Source organism: Drosophila suzukii, chromosome 3 (assembly GCF_043229965.1).
Source record: "Drosophila suzukii chromosome 3, CBGP_Dsuzu_IsoJpt1.0, whole genome shotgun sequence".
NCBI lineage: Eukaryota > Metazoa > Arthropoda > Insecta > Diptera > Drosophilidae > Drosophila > Drosophila suzukii.
In genome coordinates, this window is record NC_092082.1 from 89,215,140 (window position 1) to 89,239,381 (window position 24,242).

General features: G+C 40.4%; 1 protein-coding gene across 2 annotated transcripts in view; it reads right to left on the bottom strand.

The window, feature by feature from the left end:
• The window catches only part of RYa-R (RYamide receptor), a 69,778-nt gene that overhangs the window by 11,261 nt on the left and 34,275 nt on the right, over positions 1-24,242 (bottom strand). For both annotated transcript variants that reach the window (XM_036819712.3, XM_036819713.3), the window contains exons 2-4: positions 23,359-24,120; positions 21,575-21,691; positions 20,168-20,366 (exon numbers count right to left, since the gene is read on the bottom strand). In XM_036819712.3, coding sequence (XP_036675607.3) covers positions 20,168-20,366; positions 21,575-21,691; positions 23,359-24,017 — 975 coding nt within the window. In that variant the 5' untranslated portion in view covers positions 24,018-24,120. The remainder of the gene's footprint in view (positions 1-20,167; positions 20,367-21,574; positions 21,692-23,358; positions 24,121-24,242) is intronic.

The window sequence follows — 24,242 nt, forward strand, 5'->3', positions numbered from 1 at the left end:
AAAATTTTCGATGTCATTCTGCTTGCGAATCAATCATCGTTTTTTCCAGCTGCCATTCAGGTTACAAATAAATCACCGTTTTCCATTACCTTGATTACTTTATTACCCCTATTACCCAGTTCGGGCTTAAAGAATTGATATGTTGCGTAATACAATTTGATGTCATTGTAAACAAAATAAAAATCGTGTTAAAAGCCAGACTCTTTTATTGCCATTACTGTACGTAATATTATCAGCATGGACTCATTTCACTCCACTTTTCGTATTCAGCAGGCTAATTGTGTTGAGCTTAATAAATGAACTTAACGTTCAATGAACCGAATACAAAGCAGCGAGAGGTGACAGAGATACAAACATCGAGCCAACAATTATTCAATTAGATGCCAATTTTCAGGTCAGCAAATGCAATGTATTCTGCACACCGTGATTCGATGCGATTTTAAATTTTTTATTGTGTCGGCTTCATCAGAAGAAAAGTTCAGTAAAACAGGGAAGCAAACAAATAACATACAAATTTATAATCATAAAAAACAAAAAGAGCTTCATGGGGAGCTACTTGGAGCGTTATAAAATCCATAGGGGGTAGAGCTACGAACCTCTCGGGTAACAATAAATATTTAGAAAAATACAGTAGCCGACGTGAACATTTCATTAACCGTTTAACGGTCCAAACACCTACCACAACAAAAATCCAATAAGCGTATTTCACTTTTTGACACATCACATCTTGGTTTGACATCGATTTCGAGCCCACTCGATTACTCATATTTTGCAGCTAATGGCATGAGCATTTCTCCAATCCTGGCAATTAAATTCGAGTGCTTATGAATCATGGCAATTCATAAGCGACACTTGACAAACGACTTGGGGGATTTGGGTGTAGGTAATTACCACCTGGTGGGGGGCGGGGAAAACTTCGCAACTCCACCTCTTGATGCGGAGATGTGTGGATGGATTTTTCTTCAAACCTGCCGATGATCGTGCTCTTAGGAATAATAATAATAAAAATTAAAACGCAACTGCAGTCAGCTGTCAGCCGAGCAGTGTGTTTCCTATTGCGATTTCACCTTGAATCGCTCTCGGTGGTTGCGTAACCGCAAGCCAGCTTCGGGCCAAGTTGAGTTGGCCAAGTCGGCAAGGAGCAACAGTTGCCATATGCAAACACTGTCTTGGCTAACGAGCGTCGAGCGATTTTTCGTGTATTGACAAACTTGCGGCCGCAGTAAATTGCTCGGTCTGGGAAGCGAAATCGAATCGAAAGAGCCAAAAGAGCCGAATTAAACCGAAATAAAAGCCTGGCCAACAGCTCCCTCCGCCAAGGAGCAATCAGTGGCTGCTCAATCGGCGGCTCCGCTGCCTCCGAATGTCACTAGATGGATGGGAATGCAAATCGGCGATGGAATCCAAGTTCGAGTTCACATTCGAGACCGCAAAAAGCGGTCGCCTTGAAAAGCTCAAGAGTTGTAGAAATCACATTGGAAAAACACTCGGAAAAATTGGTGTTTTTGTTAAAAGCTGAAGAAATAGTTGTTCAAATCTGGAGTGTAATACCTCTTTAAACTCGTAAAAAGATCCACTATTAAATGGCATTAGAACCTGAAAATAAAAAATTTTGAGGCAAATTTGCAAAAATTTATGAGGGTACCCCTTACTAAAAATTGAGATTTTTTCAAAAAAATATTTTTTGAAAAAGTTTAGAGGCTCAAGTTACAACAAAATATAAAATGTTTTAATCTAGATTTTCCATATAAAAGTCCTTATTTATCTGATAAAAATATATGCTTTTGCTAAAATAATGGCTATAATCGCCAGTATATAAAATAAATATTTGACCTCGTAATTCAAATTCAAGCGTAAAAAATACTTCTATATATAATGTTTTTAAGAATCTCTTAAAAAGGGCATCCCATTTTTTAAAGTTTAAGCATATGTTTTTCTTTCCCCACTTAAACGGTTTTCATTCAACTTCCGAATGCCGCTGGGAAAAAAGCGCCAAAAGCGCGCCGATCGCCAAAAAGAAACCGCAGCTGACGATAAATCTCACGCTCAACAATGCGGCTAAAAAGCTAAAAATAAGCGGCAACAGAGGCTGCCAAACAGTCAATGGGGGGCACAATGCCTTGGGGACGATAAAAAGCATTTAACTTTAAATTGGAGTAAAGGCAATGAAATTTAGTGTATTGATGTTGTTGGTGGTGGGAGGTAGGTACTTTAAAAGTGTTGCAAAATTAATTCAATAAAATGTTTAAGCCAACTGAGGCTGTTATTTATAGTTTTTATGGAGAAACTTCATAATAATGTAAATAAAACAAGGAAGAACGCTATAGTCGAGTACCTCGACTATCAGATACCCGTTACTCAGCTAAATGGAGATATGCAAGCAGCAAAGCGAGATTAAAATGCGCCACCTACCGGCGGTATACAGATTTAAGCGTTATGGGCGTTAGAGTGGGCGTGGCAATTTTTTTTTGGATCAATCGATAGGTATCGACAAGACCAATACATTTCAGTTAAAGTTTTTTATCTAGCATGAAAATTGTGGGCGTCACAGGTTTTCGCGGTTTGTGGGCGTTAAAGTGGGCGTGGCAAACTTTTTTTTGGGTCAATCGATAGGTATTGATGAGAACAATACATTTCAGTTAAAATTTTTTATCTAGCATGAAAATTGTGGGCGTCACAGGTTTTCGCGGTTTGTGGGCGTTAAAGTGGGCGTGGCAAACTTTTTTTGGGTCAATCGATAGGTATTGATGAGAACAATACATTTCAGTTAAAATTTTTATTCTAGCATCAAAACTGTAGGAGCCACAGTTTTGGGCGGTTTGTGGGCGTTAGAGTGGGCGTGGCACTGTGCCGAAACAAACTTGCGCTGCGTAAAAAGCTCAGGAATCTGCACGCCAAATCTCAATAGCCTAGCTCCCATAGTTTCCGAGATCTCAGCGTTCATCCGGACGGACAGACAGACGGACAGACGGACAGACGGACAGACGGACAGACGGACAGACGGACAGACGGACAGACGGACAGACGGACATGGATAGATCGACTCGGCTAGTGATCCTGATCAAGAATATATATACTTTGTGGGGTCGGAAACGCTTCCTTCTGCCTGTTACATACTTTCCGACGAATCTAGTATACCCTTTTACTCTACGAGTAACGGGTATAACAAGGAAGAACGCTAGTATAAGCAGACTAGAGATGGGCAATTATTGACTATTTAATGCGTTCATGACGAACATGGCTAGATTGACTCGGCTAGTGATCCTGATCAAGAATATATATAATTTATGGGGTTGGAAGCGCTTCCTTCTACCTGTTACATACTTTCCGATGAATATAGTATACCCTTTTACTCTATGAGTAAAATATCATCTTGTAAAGTGGTTAAAAAAGATTATAAATAGTATAACTTATATAAGTCGAGAAAACCGTTAAAATAAATCACCAAACTTGTCTTATGCTTGTAATTGATTTAAAATAACAATTAAAGTCTTACTGTATGAGTTGCCTTAACCATAAATTATTTATTGGTGGATACTTTTAACTGTCGTGTATAACTAATTGAAAATTTGTGGCCTTTAAAACTAACTCACGACGGCTGTGTGAGCACAATGTGCCAGGGTATCATAACATATCTGCATTTCCAATGACTTGAACTTTATTCACAACACTCATGACTCACTGGGTGGTATGTAAATAAACGGAGAGTTACATAAAGGCTGCCGAGATGCAATATTTTCAGGTTGACACTGAAAGATAAAGCTCACGCAATGGGTAAAAATATGGGAGCATCCCTGGGAAGTGGGAGGTTTTTATGTTTTGGGGGCCGGTTGGCGGCGGATGGGTAGGAAGTCGCTTGGAGACGACGACAGTTGTTGCTTCCTGCATCCATTGTCGCTGGTTTTCACCGGCGGCATCCTCATCTCTGGCTCCCCCTGGTCACCGCCTCCTCCTCGGCTTTCCATCTGCATCGCCAGTCTGCCCAGCAACACTTCCTGCTTGTTAGGCAAACGGCAGCGTGCAAATTTTTTATTGTTGAATGCGATTTCTGTGTTTAAGCTCTCTGCGTTTTCTTCGTTTTTGCAGTAAAAAGACTGAACGGTTTCGCCGTTTTTACATTTGACATTTTTGGTGTTGCTTCAGTTGGTGCAGTGTGGATATTGCATATTGCAGCTTGCATGTTGCATGTTGCTGCTGTGTCTGTTGCCGCCGGCGCGTCAATTGCATCTTCCATCTGTCCGCGATGGTTTCGTATCGCAGTATCGTCGCATCGATTCGAGATCTTCAGACTTATTATTTATTGTATGTTCGTCTGTCCAACGGCTCGAGATGTTCGATTCAATTGAAAATGTTGCTACTCGCGAACTCTTCTGCCGCCGCAAAAGTTGCTCCTCGCTCACTTTTAAATGCTAATTAGTGTCAACGACTTTTTGCTGCAGTTTTGGTTTCTATTTTTTTATTTTTTAGGTATTTTGTTTTTCGTTTAACGGTTGACCATTTGGCAATTCAAGCAGCCCGGCAAATTGTCTAAGGTCGCCGGCAAATGAAAATGTTAATGTCCGATAGCGAATGGGCCATTCAGAGTGGTTAGCAGTACTCAGGCTTAATTCAAATGGTTGTCATTAACCTTCATTTGCAGGCGGCAATTAAAAGTTGTGGGGTTTTGTGTGCCTGAACAAACTTTTCCCACTGCACCTAAATTGGATTTGGATTTTCCGGATGATAGATTTCCTTACGAAATTGGGTAAAAGAATTGCGTACATTTCTAGAGTAATACCCTAAATCAATAAAGCTTTTCAGAGGTACTTAGGGTCTTTCAAAAAATGTGTATTTTACTTAAAATTGTAACTTTTATTCCGCTTTTAAACTTACAAAATAAGCTTTTATGAACTCAAAACTTTTATCTGCAATTTAAAAATTAAGTATCTTGGGCAAACATTTATTTATGTTTATGATACTGAGATACTGAGTTTTTAAATTATACAAGAGCTAATGGACCAAGGTAGAGCATGCCCTTATTATCAGTTCTCATGTATAAGTTCAAAGTTCTGTGTTCAGTGAATAAATATTTCACTGGTTGAACGGAATCCAATTCGTTTTCTTTTCTGCACCTTTGTGCACTCGACAAAACCGCACTTCCTTCGTTGCAGGAAAAATGTTTGCAAAGTTTTTCCATCAATTCTTTTCCACATTTCCCTGTACAAACCACCCCCATTCCTTACAAATGCTGACTGGCAGTTTTTTACCCTATTTTAGAACCCACAAGGAGCTGTTAATTTAATTGCAGCACGTACAAACGAACATATATGCATGTTCTGTTCTTTGAAATACTTTCACATGTGCGAACCGCAGTTTCTTGTGGCTTCCTAGTTGATATTTGCATGACTTTCAGCCATGGTGGGATGCGCCACATTTATATACATTTCTTTTTAATTTGCAGTTGCCTTTTAATGGACGCAATTTTAGTTGAATACCCCTCTGTTCCAAATTGCTCGGCACTGTCATTCTACCGCATTTCGGTGCCTTTTCATCTAAGCAACCGACAAATGGAAAAGTCGTGTCGGTAGCAGGGCATTAATCACCCACCGCCACCTTTCACACATGCCACATTTCTCGCACCGTTTTCTGGCACTTCACCTATTTCACGCAGTTGAAAGTTGAACTTCTTTGAAGTATGCAAACCGAAAAACTTTGACTGCGCTTTTGGCACCGCGGAAGAGTAACTGCCGAGTTCAAAGTTACTTGCAACTCCATGCTGAGTTAGAGCTGCAACAACGGAAACTAGTTACCAAGTAACCAGGCTACTACCTTAAAACTTAATTTCCAAATAAAAATCAAATTCACACCTAAAACTCCGGAGAAATGTGGGTCGCTGTGCGCTCAAATTAAGCGAATTACGCTTGCAGGTGCAGATTTAGATGCAGATGCTCATGCATAAATTCGAATGGGTCCATAAAACGGGGCGCACAACGTGGCGTATGCGTAATTTTACAAATGAAGTGCAATTCGAACGCCTCGAAACTGGAAGCTGAAGAGCCCGCAAAAGCGAAAACGTGTGAAAAAGAAACTCCCGACTTTGATTGTGCACCAGCAGTCGTCTGCTCTTTATGCATATCGTTAAAGTTTACCTAATGAAATAATTAAAGGCAACAGCGGTGCACGGGGAAAAAGAAAGTATATTCCGGAGATTACCTTATCAAATAATATAAGAAATCCGTTTCAAATTGAATTAAACATAAGCAAATATTTAAATTTAACAACAAAAAAGTTTACTTAGCACAGTTTAATTTGATGATCCATTTAACAACTAGTTGAAAATTCTTATTAAAATCTTTAAGGAATTTAAAAAAATATTTCTTAATTTTTTAATATTTCAGTTTTGTTTTCCGTGCACATCAAAGCAATAAATCCAAAATTTGGGTGATTTCCAACTTGAAGAAGGAAGTGTTCTTTTTGCCATAAAAGTCGCTGAGAAAACTACATTGTATGCCAATAAGGGCATGCCGCTCACTTGGATTTGCATGTGCCAAACTTTTATTGCATTCGGATTGCAATTGATTCCCTTGCAGAGTCAAGTGGAATTTCAAATATCTCAAGCTCCCACCCAAAAGCCGAATGAACTGAAATGGAGGTGAAATCTGGGGGATTGGAACTGTGTTTATAATGCCAATTGCGGTATAATTTATGTTTGCGGTGGGAAACCGCGGGGGTTAAGTTGTGTGGGATCGCGGTCATTGAGGTTTGTTTGTTTGTTTTTGCTGTGGGTGGAGTTTTCGGGGCGACGACAGTTGGGCAAATGCATATTTAATGGAAATATCGTTGTCTGTCATATTAAAAGGTTTTCACCCAAATCAGCGGAAACCGCTTTGTGTTTTCCCTTCGTTTCGTTTTTGCATTTCCTGGGAGCAATTTTTCATCATTACGAATAGTATCTGTGTATCTATCCGTGGGCAGCAGCTGCACGTGCCCCAAAGACCCGCAAACCCGGAGAGGAGAAAACCCGACGAGAAAGGGAAAAACGTGCGAGTTTCGTTTTGTCCATTGATCCAACAATGGTGTACAAAAGAGGCATTCGCATTTGCATATCTGTCGAAATATTCGTAACTCATCAAAGACATCCATCCATCCTCGATACGTGGCCAGTTCCTCTGGCCGAACTTTGTGTAATTTGGCGAGAAGATAATGCAAATGGTCATTAAGCACAGAGTTGGACTCGCAACTTTATTGGCCAGGTTATGCAATTTGCCAAGACTCGGGTCTTGTGGCTAGAAGAAACCACAATTATTTAAATTGCACTGTCGAAGACGTAAAGATGCGTGAAGTGTCTGGGATTCCTTTTACTTTTCTGGCGGCAGATACGTTGCATCTCCGTATCTCTGTATCTTTGTATCTTTCCATTGTTGCGTGCAGCAATGGAGTTTCCTTGACTCTCTGTTGCAATCCTCTCTAGACTTCAAGCTTCTTTCTGCCGTCAAGAAGTATCTGAATCTCTGGGAATATTAAGCAAACCTTGAAATCATTTCAAGGATCCTTTTCAGTTAAGTTTGGAACAACTTTCGGTAAAATGTAATTGAAGTTGACAGCAGCGGAGCAAAGTTTAACCCCCTCCACTTGCCAGAAACAAAAGTCAAAACAAGAAATCATATTTTGCGTAAATGGGTTTCAGATTTCACACTTTAACCCGAAAAGTAAACCAGAAACCTGGGGTCACAATATTGATTGTGCGTAAGGCCAGCGGGAAAAACACTTTGTGCCAAGGGAAATACGAAATGGCCAAAATAAACACGGCCCAGAGGCTGAAAACTTGTTAAAATCAATTAAGGGCATGAAACGAAAAGTGAAAGAACGGCCGACAAATGACAGTCAAAGCGAGGAGAGTGGTCCATGGGACCATCAGTCGATTGGTTACGCAACACAGCTCCAGGATGCAATGGCAATCGAGTTATGAAAGATGAAAGATGAGAGGAGACCTCTGCCGTCGATTGGAATGGAGTGATAATCAAGGCGATTTATGGCCACTGCAAAACGCGTGGCAAAGGCGCCTAAAAGGATGTCCCGTTCGGACCGGCTCTTCCAGCACCCCCATCTCCCAAAATCCGTGACCATACATTTCTGCATGGGAATCCTCATCGAGGCACCACCAGTACCACCCCCAACCCCAATCCTCCGTAACCGATTGGGTAAGCGCAAATTGAACCCAAAGATAAATGACCAGTCCACAAAGAGATTGAGATTCCCATCGGAACTGGCCGGCTAACTTTCGCTTTTAGACATTGGCAGCCGAAGATGAAGATGAAGACGCTGCCGATTGAAGTATTTTTTAACATCACTTGCAGTCACTCGTAATTAATCTAAAAGTGGCTCTTAAATGGCAGTGCATCGTTGGGTCATTTATGTATGTACTTTACAAGAGATTTACCACATTGAGTTGTACTTCAAAAGCAGATTAAAGGCTTAACTTATGAAGAAAGAATTATGTGCTTTTTATTATCCATTATCTGTTCAATTTAAGAGCATTATTAGTAATAAATCATTGAAAATTAATTCATTAAGTGCTGCAATCAGCGGCTTCTTTTGTGGTGTTTTATTCGCAATAAGCAGGGCAGTACTCTACTGTTATAAAAGTTATTCAGATTTAAAGAGTTGTATACAAAAAGGAATACATTTAATGATTACTAATTTCCCTGAACTTAAAAATACCTAGAAATATTTCCAATTTAAAAAGTGTAATACTAATTAAATAGTGCTAATTAGTCATAGTATATAAATTTAATTTACCTTTCTTTTATTGAGCTTGCGTATTAAGAACGCACTAAATTAAGCTCATTTTAATTTCATGAATAACTTTTAGTTGGCCTATAATATTTAAATTATAATGTACTAAATTGTTTACTAAATATTAATATTTAACTTCAAGTATCTACAGGGTATCCAGGACTCGCTGTGGTATATCTACTACATTTTCGGTTTGTATTCATGCAAAGTAGCCGGCATTACTTGTTTTTCAGTTGCTCGACACTCGAGTGGTTGTTGCCGCCGGTGTTGTCATCATTTCCATTTCGGTTGTTAAGACAAACCGAAACCGCTTCAATTGGCAGTGCAAATATTAATGAGCGAACGTGTCCGAGATGTTGACGATGCCGATGCCATGCCGATGCCATTGCCCGTGGGTATAGGGGCGTTCACGAATTCGTATGCAATGTGGTGATAATTGTCCCTTGCCAAAATGACTTCATCGTAAATGCGGAAAAGATAATCGATGGCCCAAAGCAGAGAGGTCGGGTGAAAGAGTGAAAGGGATCACTTATTGCGTAACCGAAGAAAGGCCGCCCAAAAAGCGACCCATTATTCTGTGGCAAGGCCAAAACGCACAAGTCCGAATGAAGGCAATTTAAACACCTCTAAAGCGATAAGTCTCAAGGCACTTTGCCACCTGACGACGCACGCAAATGCGTGATTTTAGCACTTTAAATAAAAAACGGAGATTAATATTAAAAGTATACTTAGAAAAATATATTATACCAAAAATGATTATATAGAAATATAAGAGCATTTCAAATTCTAAGCAAATCTGATTAAATTAGTGAAGGATACATAATTTAAAACACGTCTAACTAATCAATTTAATATTTAGAAAAATAAAATAAATATCAAGCAATAAATGTTGATATAATTAATAAAATAATAAAGGCTTTTCAAAGCCTCATTAAGAAGCCTCACAAGAAATGTATTAATATACAAAATTGAGTTTAATTTGATATATTGGTAAACTCGTAAAATGTATAATTTTAAATGTGGCTTGCATTTTATTAAAATTTTTTCATGTGCAGGGATGAGTCTTCTTCACCAAGCCCAGCTTATGGCAACGGATGCTGGGCATTACTTTGTGTGCCCAATTTGTGAAAAATACATAAACATTTGGCAAGTTTCTTGCGCGTCTTGAGATATGTATCTCGCATCTGCTGCCCCGCCCCTTAATCATCGCCAGATGCAGCGCCTCACGCACTTGACATGCGGCTCGATTAGGGGCTTATGAAAATTGCGCGAGACACGAAAAGGTCACTGGTGGAACTGGTTTCCATCCGGAGGCTGGTGATCCGCAATTCGCGAATTCGGATTTTCCAGCAGTTGCGAATGGATTCGCCAGTGGTCGCATTCACGAGCTGGCCGCTTTTAACCTTGCAGACCTTGCCACAGTTGCAGATTGCAAGTTGTAAGTCTGCCAGTTGGCAATCCACAAAAAGCCGCAAAAGTGTCTGGCCAAGGCGAAGGAGGCGAACCCACCGGAGCTCCAACATTTAACCTTTCGAATGGGAAAACGTGTCAGGAAATGCTCTGGCATAACCACAGACCCAAGGCTCCGAATCGAGGAACATTCGGCGATACAAGATACTTGCACTTTTTCTTCTTTCCCTCTTTTTTTTCTTTTTGGTTAAATTTGGCCACGACTTCGCCCTCCAGGAAGACACAGCTAGAAACGTGGGCAGAAATCGACCAGGAAAAATGGCTAATACATTTAATACTTGTAATTTCTAATGTTAATACCCATCAAATAAATGCCAAGTCGGCTGGGTTACATTTAATTGCTAATCCTATTCAGATGTTTAGCAGTTTTGAATTTAATCTGATATTTTCAAAAGATTAAGATCTGGTATGCAACTAGGTTTTCGTTGCTATTGCCATTTAACTTTAGTGGAATTTAAGCCAGCAATTTGTCTTCCTCAACCAGACATTTAAATATTTTTAGGATTTAAAAAGTTTAGCATTTTTAATTGGAGAAAATAATCCAAAGATAATACATTTCGCGTATCTCAAAGATACATCCATGTAGTAACGTTTTTCACTGAGTTGTGCAACCGCATAACTGGATGGTTGTCGCAAAAGTTTTACCCATGTGCGCTAAATGCTCACATTATTAAGGCCGTTGGGCGCTACCCACTAATTGGCATTCGCACGAGTGCCTCAGATACATTAATGCATCTCCATCTGCAAACGTATCTGCACCTACAATGCGTGCCCCTGGGTGAATTGGTGTGGCTCCTGCTCGCCTTCAATCATTGCCCCCATACACTCATTACTGCAATGGCTCACGTTTTAATTAAGCGGCTGGAGGCGACGCGATATTGGCCAAAAGCATCTGCAAATGTATCTCACGGATATACATGGTCGTGTCGTGGTCCGTTGGTGGTTGTCGGCTATCTGGCACTCAGTATCTGTATCTACGGCTTATATGCAGAACCGTTGTTTGTTTTTCGGGCAAAACGAATTCAAAGAGAAAGTGCTTCACTTTCGCAAGCTTCTTTCGCACATTTTCACATTTCATTGGCGGGTGGCCCAAAAAAAAGTAAAATAAGGAAAACATTTTCCCAGACAATTTTACCCTCTTTCTTTCCTTTTAATAGTTTCTGTTAACATCCTCCATTACAACGAGATTCAATTCCGTTTCGGAGCTCGAGTTGCGGTTTTAATTTACAAAACTGCCAAATTGGATAAGTTGGCGAATTGTTGAGGATAAACGAAAGGCTTTGAAGTGTCTTGGTTAAACAAGAATTTTATTGGCGGTTAACTTAGTATTTCCTATATTTAAATAAAGAATTTTTTAAGTATTTTTTAATCCAAATTTTGTTTGTTATTTCATAATCCTTGTTCATACGTTATTGATTTTCAACAAGGTATGTAAAACTAATTTAACGGAAGAAAAACCTTAAGTATGGAAAGAAATCCACATCTTAGAGACCTACTACATCATAAATCATAATCATAAAACACATGCAAGATGCCCGGCAACCGTCGACCCGAAGTTGTATTGACTTCACCGTTTAACCCAACATTGTATCTAACTGGGGAAGCCCTTAGCACGCGACATTTCCGTACCTGGCAGACAATGGGACAATTGTGGCAACAGTCGCACAGACGACACCTTAATAGCTCCATAAAGCGGGGCGACAATACCCATAAAGGCAGCCACGCACTCACTCCAGCCAAGACGATTGCTCGGGGAGCTAAAGAAAAGGTCGCCGATGCTGCGTTATGAGCCAGGTCCAAAGCATGATAGACCCATATTATATCCGCCATGAGAACCACTAGCAAACGCTGCCAAATACTCCAACGCAAAGATGGGACCAAGGGAGCTAAGCTCATGGTTTTATTTGCAGGCGGGACAGAAAAGATATTTACAGTGGCGCTGTTTATTTGAAAATGGCGTGACAACAGTCCAGCTCAAACGATTCACTAAAAAACACACAACCACGAGATATGCACTGAAAAATCTTTACGAGTTTATTTTAGAAAACATTTTAGAACATTCTGAGAATAAGAACAAATTTAAAAATCATTATAAACCTAAGCTTTGAAAACAAAATAGATCTTTTGCAACAATTTTCATTTAACCAATAAATATCTCTAGATTGTATTGAAGTAACATACCTTAGTTTTCCTCTTTTTCATAAAGAAAGAACAAATGCGAAAATATACATTTCTATTTAGAATATTTTTTTATTTTTACCCCTGTCTAACTCCCTATTTTTCTGAGTGTTGCTGCACTGCCGCTGGTCTGTAGTTCACTTTGGGTTTTGGACGCTGGATGCGCTGGTAACTTTTCTGCAGACACGACGCTCTGACTTCCACTTAAGGCCACAAATCATTTTGCGCCAGTTGGCATGGATGCGATGGAATGGGATGGGAATCAAGCTGGTAATGGAGCTGCAAAGAGGTGGATATATCCAAGGGATTCAGATATAAAGTTGTTGGGAACGGAACCCACAGTCTTGCGCCTCCAGGGATCCAGATAGGGATTGAACCACATGTGTGTGTGCCTTGGATATTACGACACTTGGCAAGTTGAAGATTTATGCAGCAATTACCGCAAGTGTAAACTAATTACGGGTTTAAAGTGCCAACTCAAAGATAATGGCAGTCGGCAACAAAAGTAACAACGGAATAACAACAAAGCGAAGGCAAGTTAACGTTAACCCGCTGTGGCCGTCACTTTCGGTTTGTAGTGGCTACTGGTCATTAAGAGCTGACCATTAAAACTGGGCTTATCAATTTGAATTATTTCGGTGCGGGATTTCCTAAAGTGCTTCGATGGGTGAAATAGGGAAGCGTTGGGCTTGAAACACAGCCAGCATCACCTTACCTATTTTGTACGAGATCCGCTTTAATCTAAATTGTTCGTGTCTGCCATTTCTCAAGTCCGACACCAGCTACCTGTTGGGACTTATTTGATTGCTGCACTGAGGAAAATTTCTATTAACAATTATTCTCTTTTAAGAATTCTCATAAAAAAGTTATATAAATTTTAACCAACCTAAAAATAATCTTTAAAAATCTCAGCATTTTAAAGATTTTAAATAAGGATTTTGGAAGATCTTACATATTTCGTTATGTTTGTGGCCCTTTAAAGACATATAAAATATGGATTAGCTCAATTTTGTACTAGAAATCGTTATAACGTTGAATGGCTTAAGTAAATAATTGGGGGAAATGTTAAATTTGGTAAGTTAAATCTCGTCACGCCTTTTTCCTTGTGCACCTGATACCATGAAATTAAAGGCGGGAAATCTCCCGTCGAGGGTGTGGTGTGCCTGCGGATAAATAAAAGCCCAGCAGCCTTTGTCGATTCGCCGGCAATGTTCACGTTTTAATTACAAGCAGCTCAGCTGGATGGCAGATACACGGATACGAATACACCCAAAACGGGGTTAATGTGCCGCGAATTGCTCTTTTCGGCTCCCTGGGCGGGTCCATCATGATGATCTTTGTAATGACACGCCAGCAGGTGAACTTTTCACATTAACAGTGGTATTTTTAATACGCCACTTGTTGCTTGGAATTCTGAAAGGCTCTACAGTCAAATACCTTCATTGAAAAATCAGTACATTATCAAAGGCTGTATTAAACAAGATGGTTTCTAAGCCACATTAAATTATTATGTAATTACGCAGCCAGCTTTGAACTTTGACTTGAATTGTTCACCATGCTTGGTCAGCTACAAATTTGCATTAGCCAAATGCTTTTGACTGGCTTGCTTGTTAGCCGTCCAACTCGCCCATTCATTTGCAGCCAAGCCATACAAGGCGTATACGCAATGTGACAAAGTAGCAGCTGCACATTGATGCGGTCATATAGTTCGAACATTAATGAGCAGCAGCATTGATTTGCTCAATGGCTTTGGGATGAGAACGTCTCTGGGTAGTGCGTATCTGCACATGGGGAAATTTAATTTAAAATAGAGATAACTTGGTATTATCATATATATAACTTATGCATTATATGATGTCCTCTCATTTTGATTAATTAGTTTCTAGAAATACAATAAATTTGTTCTTTTAATATTATTAGGATTTCTTTATGCATATTTAAATTTGTATAATTTTTGTTAAGTGCACGCAAATGAACAACAGCCCCCTGCTGAGTTCAAGCGGGGCATCTTCATTAGGGGCACTCGCCTTCGTTTCTGATCAGTTTTAGTGCGTCACTGACACAGATTGCGGGCAGAGGCAGTCGACATTCATAAAGAGTTGCCTGCAAGTCCGAACCTTTCACTTTTGTAGAATAAACTTGTTCGGACGCCAAACAAACAAACAAACCGAGCCGACAAACAAGCACAAACAGACAGGCAGACAGTCAGTCAGGTGAGGGGAAAAGCAGGGGAGGACAATATGTTTTCTCATGCAACAGCAGATGCAACCACAAATACTGGACAGCTGTCTTGCACAGCAACTAGTATCTCCCCTCTCTTAACCACAAGCTCCTCCTTTTTGGCCAGAAAGTCTAGTCGGAGGATTCCCCCTAGTCCTAAATATAAACCCCTTTTGTGACGGTGTGAAATGGTACTAATACTGTTCGATTTATCGAATCGATATTTATTTACATACATGCACGTCGCATCACCTTGTCCATTAGAGTCTCTGTTTAATTTACGGACATTAATTGCCTAATTTATGGTCCCCAGCACCGCAAAACTCCTGTCCGTTGCGCCACAATAAACACCACATTTAGTTTTATTGATTTAAGCTAAAATTACCCAAAAACGAACGGGCAAAATGGCAGGCTGATAAATTTTATAGTCGAGGGCAAACAGTCCAGATGAGTTGCCCATAAAGTCGAATCTTAATGTTAATGTCTTTCTACGTGTTTGTTCCATAATTAATGGACTGCTCGCTCATTATGCAAGAGCCTTAACGATTCGTCCACAAGACTCGGAACAAATAGTTGCTCCTGCATAAATAATGAAGAATTAGGAATGTTAATATTTGGTCAGGGTTCAGCAAATATTATTTGTAAGAGCCATGAATCATCCTGGTTAGTTTTGGGATAATTATTTATTCAACAAACTGCAATTAAAAGCACATTCTTTGACTGAAAGATAGTTTGACTACGAATGACTTGAATTTGAATCTTGAATGATTTTAGTCATAGCTCCTTCTTTAATCAAGGAAGCCCTTGGCTAACTTCTATAAAATGTATAATTCCAATGGAATAATAAATGTATAGATAGTGTTGGATATCTTAAAAATATCCCACTGCTCATATGTTCTCTTTTAACAAATTGCTGAAATGAAACTTACATCTGCAGGAAAGTTTACTTTTCAACTCGCATGCTGCCATTTGCAGACCTACAGATAGACCGAAATAAATTGGGCGTAAATAAATCAATGACATGGAAGGGCTGGGACTGAAGAGTTTCCAGCCAGAGGTCACAAAGGCAACCGGAATTGCAGCTGGCTGAGATCCGAGAGGCGAGATAAACAAATCGCATGAAGAAGGGGAGACTAATTGCAGCCTGTTGCCGGAGTTGTTGCCTCTGCAGCTGCTGCCTCTGTGGGTTTTATCTTTTAATTTGCCACAAAACGCACAAAGTGCACTCAACACCCCAATCTGCCGCGTGGGTGTGCATCTACCAGTGTTTGCTAGCCAGCAGATGGAGACCACGACGAACCGAACTTGCTGCCCAGGCCTGGGAATCCTCTCACTTTTTTCACATGTACTCCCCATTGTATCCATGCAGCCAAGTATCCAAGTACCCAAGTATCCATGGGATGTGCCGCACCATCGCATCAGGCTGACGATGATGAAGGTCCCAGCTGCCTGGCCGACTGCCTGCCCGCTGCTTGCTGGATATGACACAGATTACGTAACGCGAAATTAACATTTTAACACAATTCAACAGAGAGAGAAGACGATGACGCGGCGGCTGCAACGTCTGCCGTTGTCTCAGTCGGAGAAATAAAACAAGAAATTTAAGCCTTAATCTTAAAGACCGCAGTTGGGGATACTCTCTCAGGGGAAATGTTTCTATGTTTCAAGAAATATTGATAGGATATGGTAAAAACCCCTTATTAGAGCTTCAAAATTAATTAAAGCTAGTGACAATCTTGTACCCAAAGTTATTTTTCTGGATTCACTTCACTGGTAAAACTATCTTACAACAAAAGTATCTATAGATACACATATGTTTTATTAAAATGATTTAAATATTATTCTCTTGGCTTTTTTGAAATTTAGAAATAATTACAAGAATGTAGATCCAGAAAAATATAAATTCCCCTACCAAATGTCAAAAGATTACGAAACCCTGCTCCAGAAATGATCAATATATGCTACTATTTAGTTTTAAGGATAAAGAAAGGATATATCTCAAACTTCAAAGCTCTAGAAAAATCCAAGTACCCCCTAGTGAAGCGTAAAAATGCAAAAGAGTAAAAGTGGAAATGGAACCCGTTGCGGATTGGACTGCTGCCGCCCCTCCTGTTTTTGGGACCTGCCCATTTGGCCGGCGATGGCTCATCAGTCTTGGCTTTTTCCCCCACGAGGCGGCCAACAGAAGGGGCTCAAATATCGGGAGGACGACGGCGATGATGATAATGATTATGACGACGACGATGGCCAATGCATGAGCATTTCGGCACTGAGAGTTACGCCTCTTGCAGTCAATTATGCAATTAACGTTTTGCCAGCAAACAAGAAGCAAATGCGCCAAATGAGCCGCGTTTCCTACACATTACTACCACACATTAGTCGTCGAGGCTTTGACAAAACAGACCCGAATGCAGATGGCAGATGCAAATGCCGTCGATCGATAGTTGGTTGTGCAAAAAAATACAATATTTCAAAGAAAAATAAAAAACCAAAAGAAGAAATAGCTGACAAAGTAGTGATACTCGTACTCAATCCAAAGTTACAATCGCCCGGAGCTAGCCGGCTGACAACTGTGAGGTGTCATCGCCCCAAGTGAGCAATAATATTATTCCCCCTCCGATTTCGACTGATTGTTTTGCCTGCGGTGTGTTTCCCAGCAATTAGATGATGGGCTGTGATTTGCAACTCGTGCAAACGAATTTAGGAAACACTTGACAAATATTGACGAAGTGCAATGGCAAAAGGGAATGCCATCCACGCAAAAATTAAATGAAAAGGCTGAAACAGAAATGTGATCATTGGGTTATTTTAATTTTTTCTCTGACAACTTAAGACCTCTATTTAGCCTTCCTGTTGCCCACTCAAGCAATTAAGCTCTAGCAAGATTACCCAATATATTTGTAATTTTCAATCGAGTTTTGACAACGGGCGACAATTACGATTTCGAGGAAGCTGCGACACAGTCGAGCGAGCTCCCATGGGGAGACCGAGTAATTTTGCTAATCATTTCAACTGGCAATTGGCAAAATGCTCAAAGAAAGATGCCAAGACACAAGGAAGAAATTGTCAACGATGGACGATGGACAAAGATGGCAGCCTGAGCGAAGGGAGCAGTCATGAGAAAATGAGAAATCCAAGTCAGCAAAATTGTTGCCGGGTTAAGTAACCAAATAACTATTGGTAGCCACTTTTTGGGCAAACTGTGTACATCGAAGGATGGTCAGGGAGCTTGGCCAGTGGACAGAGGAGCTGGAAGAGGGGAGCCACTGCAACGCAAAAGTGAATGGCAGATGAAGCTGCATCGCCTTGGGCTCGAATTGGGTAACATGGCACAGCGGTGGGCGAAACTGTCAGCAATTGTTTTATTTTCAATTTTTAACTTGGTTTTTTTTAGATGAAGGAGTCTGTCTGATCTCTTCAGTATTGGACAGTCACTGGGCTAACTCCGGCATTCTCCCGCAAATATGGCAATTATAATTACTGGTCAATCTGGGTCCACAAATATGGGTCCCGTAATTAGTGAGGCGTAAGTTCAAAGGCGGTTCGATTTAACATGTCTAAGGAAATGTCTTTATATCATATATGACCAAACAGATAATATTGGCACCCAGTAATAAAATATTAAAATACTTAATAAGTTATTGGAAAGCTTTTCTAGAATGATATCTCCATGATGACAAATGAAACTTACAATAAACTTAGGATAAGCCTAGCTTGGGTATGAAATTACTAACTATTACATAATTTACTAAGAACTTTCCATTTCAAAATGGAAAATGATATGGTTTTTTAAGAACCACTTTTAATCTGAATTTTAAGGGGGAAGAAACCTTTTCCCAGCTGTGCTCTTTGGCCAGGAAAGGTCGTTGCCGGCTCCCATGTTCACACTCTTGGCCAACTGGCTTTCGGCTCTCCTCTTCTTCTGCTCAGCTGCACAATTGGCCATCGACTTAGGGGGCTCGTTTGACAACTAACGTGGTTACGTGGTCCTCAGACTCCAGTCAGCCCACCCCCACCCTCAGTGCAACTGATTTCCTGGAAGACCACAAGTCTTTGGTTAGGATGGCATCTTCAGACGGCGACTTGTACGCAGACGCAATGGCAATCGCATGGCATCGCCAGGCGGCAGAGGCCTCCAGCTGGCAAGTGGATAGGTTCGGGGACCCCTGTACCAAGTACGGACCACATGCACCGCATAAATCTTTTCTCATTTACTTTTGCCGAAACTCAGCTCGTGCAAGTTTATTGTAAATAGTGGCTGTGCCTTGCTCCGTGTGATTATGTGAGCATTACATGCCATTTGCCACAGCCCAAAATCCCAGTCTTTAAAAATAAAATTATAAAATAAAAAATAAATTTATAAATACCCTGACTAATTAAATACAGTGAGGAATTTGAAGATATTTCCTTATAACAAAAGGAAAGTCAAACCACTAAGATTGATACATGTACTATATAACATAATTCGACCCTAGACAAACAATACAATTTACAAACAGCTATCTTTAAAAGCTCAGAGGATAAACATCATATGCTAAGGTATAACATTTTCCCTTATTATTGCTTACCAACTAAAATACCATTTTTCATAGCCCTAGGCTTATGAAAGGTAATAATACCCTTTGTAAGGGTATAAAATCCACAGTGAGGAGCAGGAAGCCAGCCTTGCCACGCTTGCTCCCCATTGACCCTAGATTTTTCTCCGCCTAACCGAGGCTTGAAAAAAAGAGGAAAAAATGCAAAATCAATTTGAAGATTGCTGCTTCGACAGCTGTCGTCATCGTGGCTGTCGTTTCACCAGACTGCCAACTGCTGATGGCTCAGTTTGAGTCTTGGTTTGGCTTTAGGTTTGAGTTCACTTGGGCTAGAGCAGCCAGCAAGTGGGGGCTTGTCATTGACTGCAGATCGAGGCAGTGGCAAGGTGCTGCGATTGGGGTTAAACTTTAGAGTCAACAAATGGCAAACAGGAGATGGCTAAGCTTATGCAAGAGGAATTTTGCCAATGAAGATTACAGTTATTTGCTTAAATATAAATTCCAAATGTACACAAACACACTAATTGGAAAATATTCAGTAATAACAATATTCAAGTGAATAGTGGATATTTGCATTAGCCATTAAAGCTTAATCAATTATTTCTACGTGTCATTAAGCACGTTATAGAAACACATTTCAACCTATTGAAGGACTATAGAACGCTTACGCATTTTAAAGGTCAACAGTAGTACCAATCGAAAACTTTTTTAATCTTTTAAACAGTAAAAGGCTTTGTAATTATTGGTAATGGTACAAATTAATTAAATTAAATTGTTTAGATTTATTTATAAGAGTACTTTGTACGGAACTTTTAATTGCGCAGAAATTGACCATATGTAATGCCCACTTTATGTATTCAAACTAAGCCCCTTAGCCATGGCCACTCGCACAGGCGATTTGACTAATGGAAGGATCCTCTGAAACCCAAATTAGTTTTTGCGGTGGCCCAGATACAGATACTCAGAGATTTAAATTTAAATGGACTCACCTTGCGTTTGGAGCGGGCCATCCGCTGGTCGCGGGTGGTCTCCGCCTCCCCCGGAGGCCGCTTCCCCCAGACGCGGATGGCGATGCGGGTGTAGGTGAAGACCAGGACTCCCAGCGGCACGACGAACTGCAGCGCGAACAGGGAGAGGGTGTAGTAGTACTCCTGCGTCCGCGAGGGCCATATCTCGCGGCAGATGTATCTGATGGATGCACGCGCACAAAGGACGTCACATGGAAGTAGCAGAGGGGGGAAGGGGGGCGGGGCAGTGCATTAGTTTCAAGTGGACAGTGGTGACGGGCCCCTGAAATCAACTGTCACAAAAAGGACACCCGCACATACGCTCTTGTAATCTCGGCTGAGTGCACAATTTCATTTTTATGCTAAGCCCTTCAGTTTCCTGCCAACAATGTCCGGACGCTCAGCTCCCCCGAAAAGTTATTTTATTTTCATCGTTGCAACAGAGTTTCAGTTGCACGCAGTTAAAGCTTCATGAATTTTCATACTTTCTTTTGATAGTAAAGAAAACAAATAAACTAAGAGATAAGCTCCATCGAGTATGAAAAAATATTTTTAGCAAAATATAAAATGCCTTCCAAAAATGTTTTACTTTTTCCAAGAAAACTGTTTTTTTACAATTGTTTATGATTGTTTCAGTTGCTTACTAAGTTTAGTATTAAGTGTTTACTTGTATTCCAGATCTCAGTGCAATTTCTCTAGAACATTACTGCTCATTTTTACTCTTTGGATTTAAAAACGTGCCCGGCATATTTAATTTGTGGGAAAAAAGCCTGCATTTGAGTCTGATATTTGCATTTACGTTATCCTCGCCCACTCGCTGATTGTCCTTTGGAGCGAAAATTAAAACTGCTGTCGGCCGCATTGCTCCCTGATTTGTGTGCAACATATTTAATTTACACACCACTTGAGAACGTGCCCCTTACTCCAGCAATGCCAGAACCCTGTACCACTTCTCCACTCAGAGATTGGATCCTTAAGTTAGAATTCCGTAGATGAGCAGCAGTTAGGCCTAATGCCTGGCACATCCGTCTTCGCGCAAGACAATTCCATGAAGTCTTTTAATACTAAGTAGCTAGTCTTGAAGCCACCCACACATGAGGAACAAACATAATACAAAAGAAGCATTCAAAAAAATGTAAACAAGGAATTTTATAAATTTTTATAACTAAATCAGGAATAGAAAAGACTGTAAAACATAGATGAAATGAAAAGAGAAATCCAATCTTGTTAAAAATCATTTAGATGTTCCCTTAAAATAAAAAACAAAAATGTAATCTATATCAAGAGGTGTGTTTTTTTCCCCGTGAAATATAAATATCACTCGATTACACTCCGTCTCATGTTGTTACTCTTGTTTGCTGATTTCTGTTTGAGGAGGTCGGTACTTACTTCTCACATTTCTCGTGCCACGGCGACATGGGGATCTCGAGGCCCGAAACGAGGGGTATGGGAAAGGCCGTGGCAAGTGCAATAAACCAAACGCCGCTGATGATGAGGGTGGCATAGCTGAAAAAGAGGTAAGAGGCCATGTTTGAGTGGGTTGTACGTACATTTGACTCGCTGTTTAATTTTTAAAATCTGTGTTATTTTCAGACATTTGTTATCCGCTTGCTTTTGGCTTTTGAAGAGTGCTCTCATAAATTGTTAAATTCATTTCTGCCCCATCGTGGCGTTTGGGTGATGCTGGGAGCATGATAAGAGGGCATTAAGCTGCCGTATGGTTTGTTTTGGCCTTAAGACCGCTCTGCAGTAGCTGCGTGCGCGTAAATTACAATCATGGTGAATAATTATCAGCCATATTTACGTTTGTTCCCGCAAATATTTGCAGAAGCCACGAAGGATGACTTTCGCCGCCCAGAAACACACTCAAACGCAGTCACGCACACGCAAGCCCTGACGTCAATATTCAACAGTGAGAAAAAATAGATAGGAAATTAAATAATAATTATAAAAAATAAGAAAAGGTAAAAATGAAAATATATAAATATATTAGTTAGAAACAAAAGTATCTTAAATACTAAGGATATATTTTTTCTGTCAGATGCATTACATCTCCTCCCCAAAACCGGAGTCAAAAGTCGACGAAGCGTGAAATACTCACGCCTGCTCTTCAACTCGGCGGGAGATGAGATGGATGTCAGTGGAGTGAGATTTTCGAGGGGAACAGCTGTATCCAGTTACCAAACAAATTGACGTTTGCTGTGCGTCTGACCAATGGCTGTTTGCCGACCTGTCGCTTTGGATTTTCGGCAAACGCTGCGTCAGGCTCTCGTATTACTATTTAAACTAATTAACACAAGGCGACGTGCTCACCAAAGGCCTGCCGAAAGCCCAATCCCTTGGGAAAGTCACTTAGGTCAAGTGGTCAAAGTGGACACCAGTGTAAATACCCCAGTGGCCACTTGACGATGTCCAGGCACGCCAACGAGTATGCCAACTTAGCACTTAGTTAACGCTTTTGGAAAATGTACTAAAACATTGGCAAGAGAGGTAGTACGAAGGCTATATTGTAGAACACAACGCATGAGTGGCTCCTCTTTTTCAGGAAAATGTACGAAAATTTATAGAAGACTTTAAAGTTTAAACATATTTTACATTCAGTATGGAGCCTCATTAGCACACACATGTTTTGTATTTTCCGTATTCCATGATAACTTTTAATTTTAATCCTCTTTGAATATATAAAGGCATTAATAATATTCATTACCTAGCATTACCAACAAATTTAAATTGAATTTACTACTTAAATTGACCGCATAAAAAGGGGTGAATTTTGTAGTAGAAATAAGTATCCTATTTTAAGCTTTAAATACTGCATAAAAAAGGTAACCAATTTAACAGGTGAGTATTTATAGAATTAAACTTAAACTACTGTAGAGAAAAAATGTGCGTAAAATGAATAGAAACACGAAAAAAATGAATCAACCAAATATACGCTCCGTACGCCGAAAGAAAAAACTAAAATTCTTTGATGAATTTTCACAGTTTCATTAAGCCAAGTGAATAAAAATAAAATGGATCATTTATAAAATTTTACTGATGAGCTGAAGGCCCAACCATGCTACAGTTCATTTGTAATAACTAGCTTGTAACTAGATGTCTAATATATAAATAAAATGAAGAATTAGGTATATGGAATGTAGTATTTCAATAAAATTTCCCCGTTGACTTACCGTTTTGTGATGCGTGGCCGCAGGGGCCACATGATGGCTATGTAGCGGTCGATGCTGATGGCCACCAAGGTGTAGGCGGTGACCAGGACAGAGACCGCCTGCGAGTAGTTCACAAAGTGGCAGAGGACCACGCCAAAGGGCCAGTAGTTCAGGATGAACAGCGAGATGAAGGACGAGGGGACGCAGAAGAAGGACATCAGGATGTCTCCCAGGGCCAAGCTGGCTATAAAGTAATTGGTGACTGTGCGCATGCGTGGCGTGGACTGAACTATATAGCAAACGGTTCCATTGCCGATCAGGGCGAAGATAAAGATGGGAATGTAGAGCATATAAACAAGGCTCTTAAAGTAGACACTGGACCACAGGTCCTCCGACTGAATGTCTTCGCCGTCGCAGCTAAAGTTCATCATCACGGTGATATTATAGGTGTCATATTGCAGGCTACTAAGTGTCGTAGTCGTTCCATATCCATCATCGCCCCTCTGCAGAGCATCTGTTACATTGTAGAGCAGCGAAGCGGACTCTGGCAGGAATCCCTCCTGGTAGTCCTCCTCCTCGTTCCTCAGGAGTGGCTGCTGGGGAGCTATGTAGAACATCCTGTCGTTGAGCCCACCCAACCGACTGCTGCCTTTAAAATTCATGCTTTTGTCGAGCTCCATTCAAGCGCGTCAATGGGGAAACCTTAAACTCTTAAGACTTGAGAACTTTTCTGTCCTGGGCCAAAATCCAGACTCTTCAGACTTTACTGCTGCCTGCCATTATCTGCAAGTAAAAGTTGTGGCCATAATTAGCTGGGTTCCTTAATTATGTGCTGCACTACATTGCGGCTACTTGATAATTCGTCTTCAACATTTGAACAATAAACGTTGCATAGTTTCGGGCGG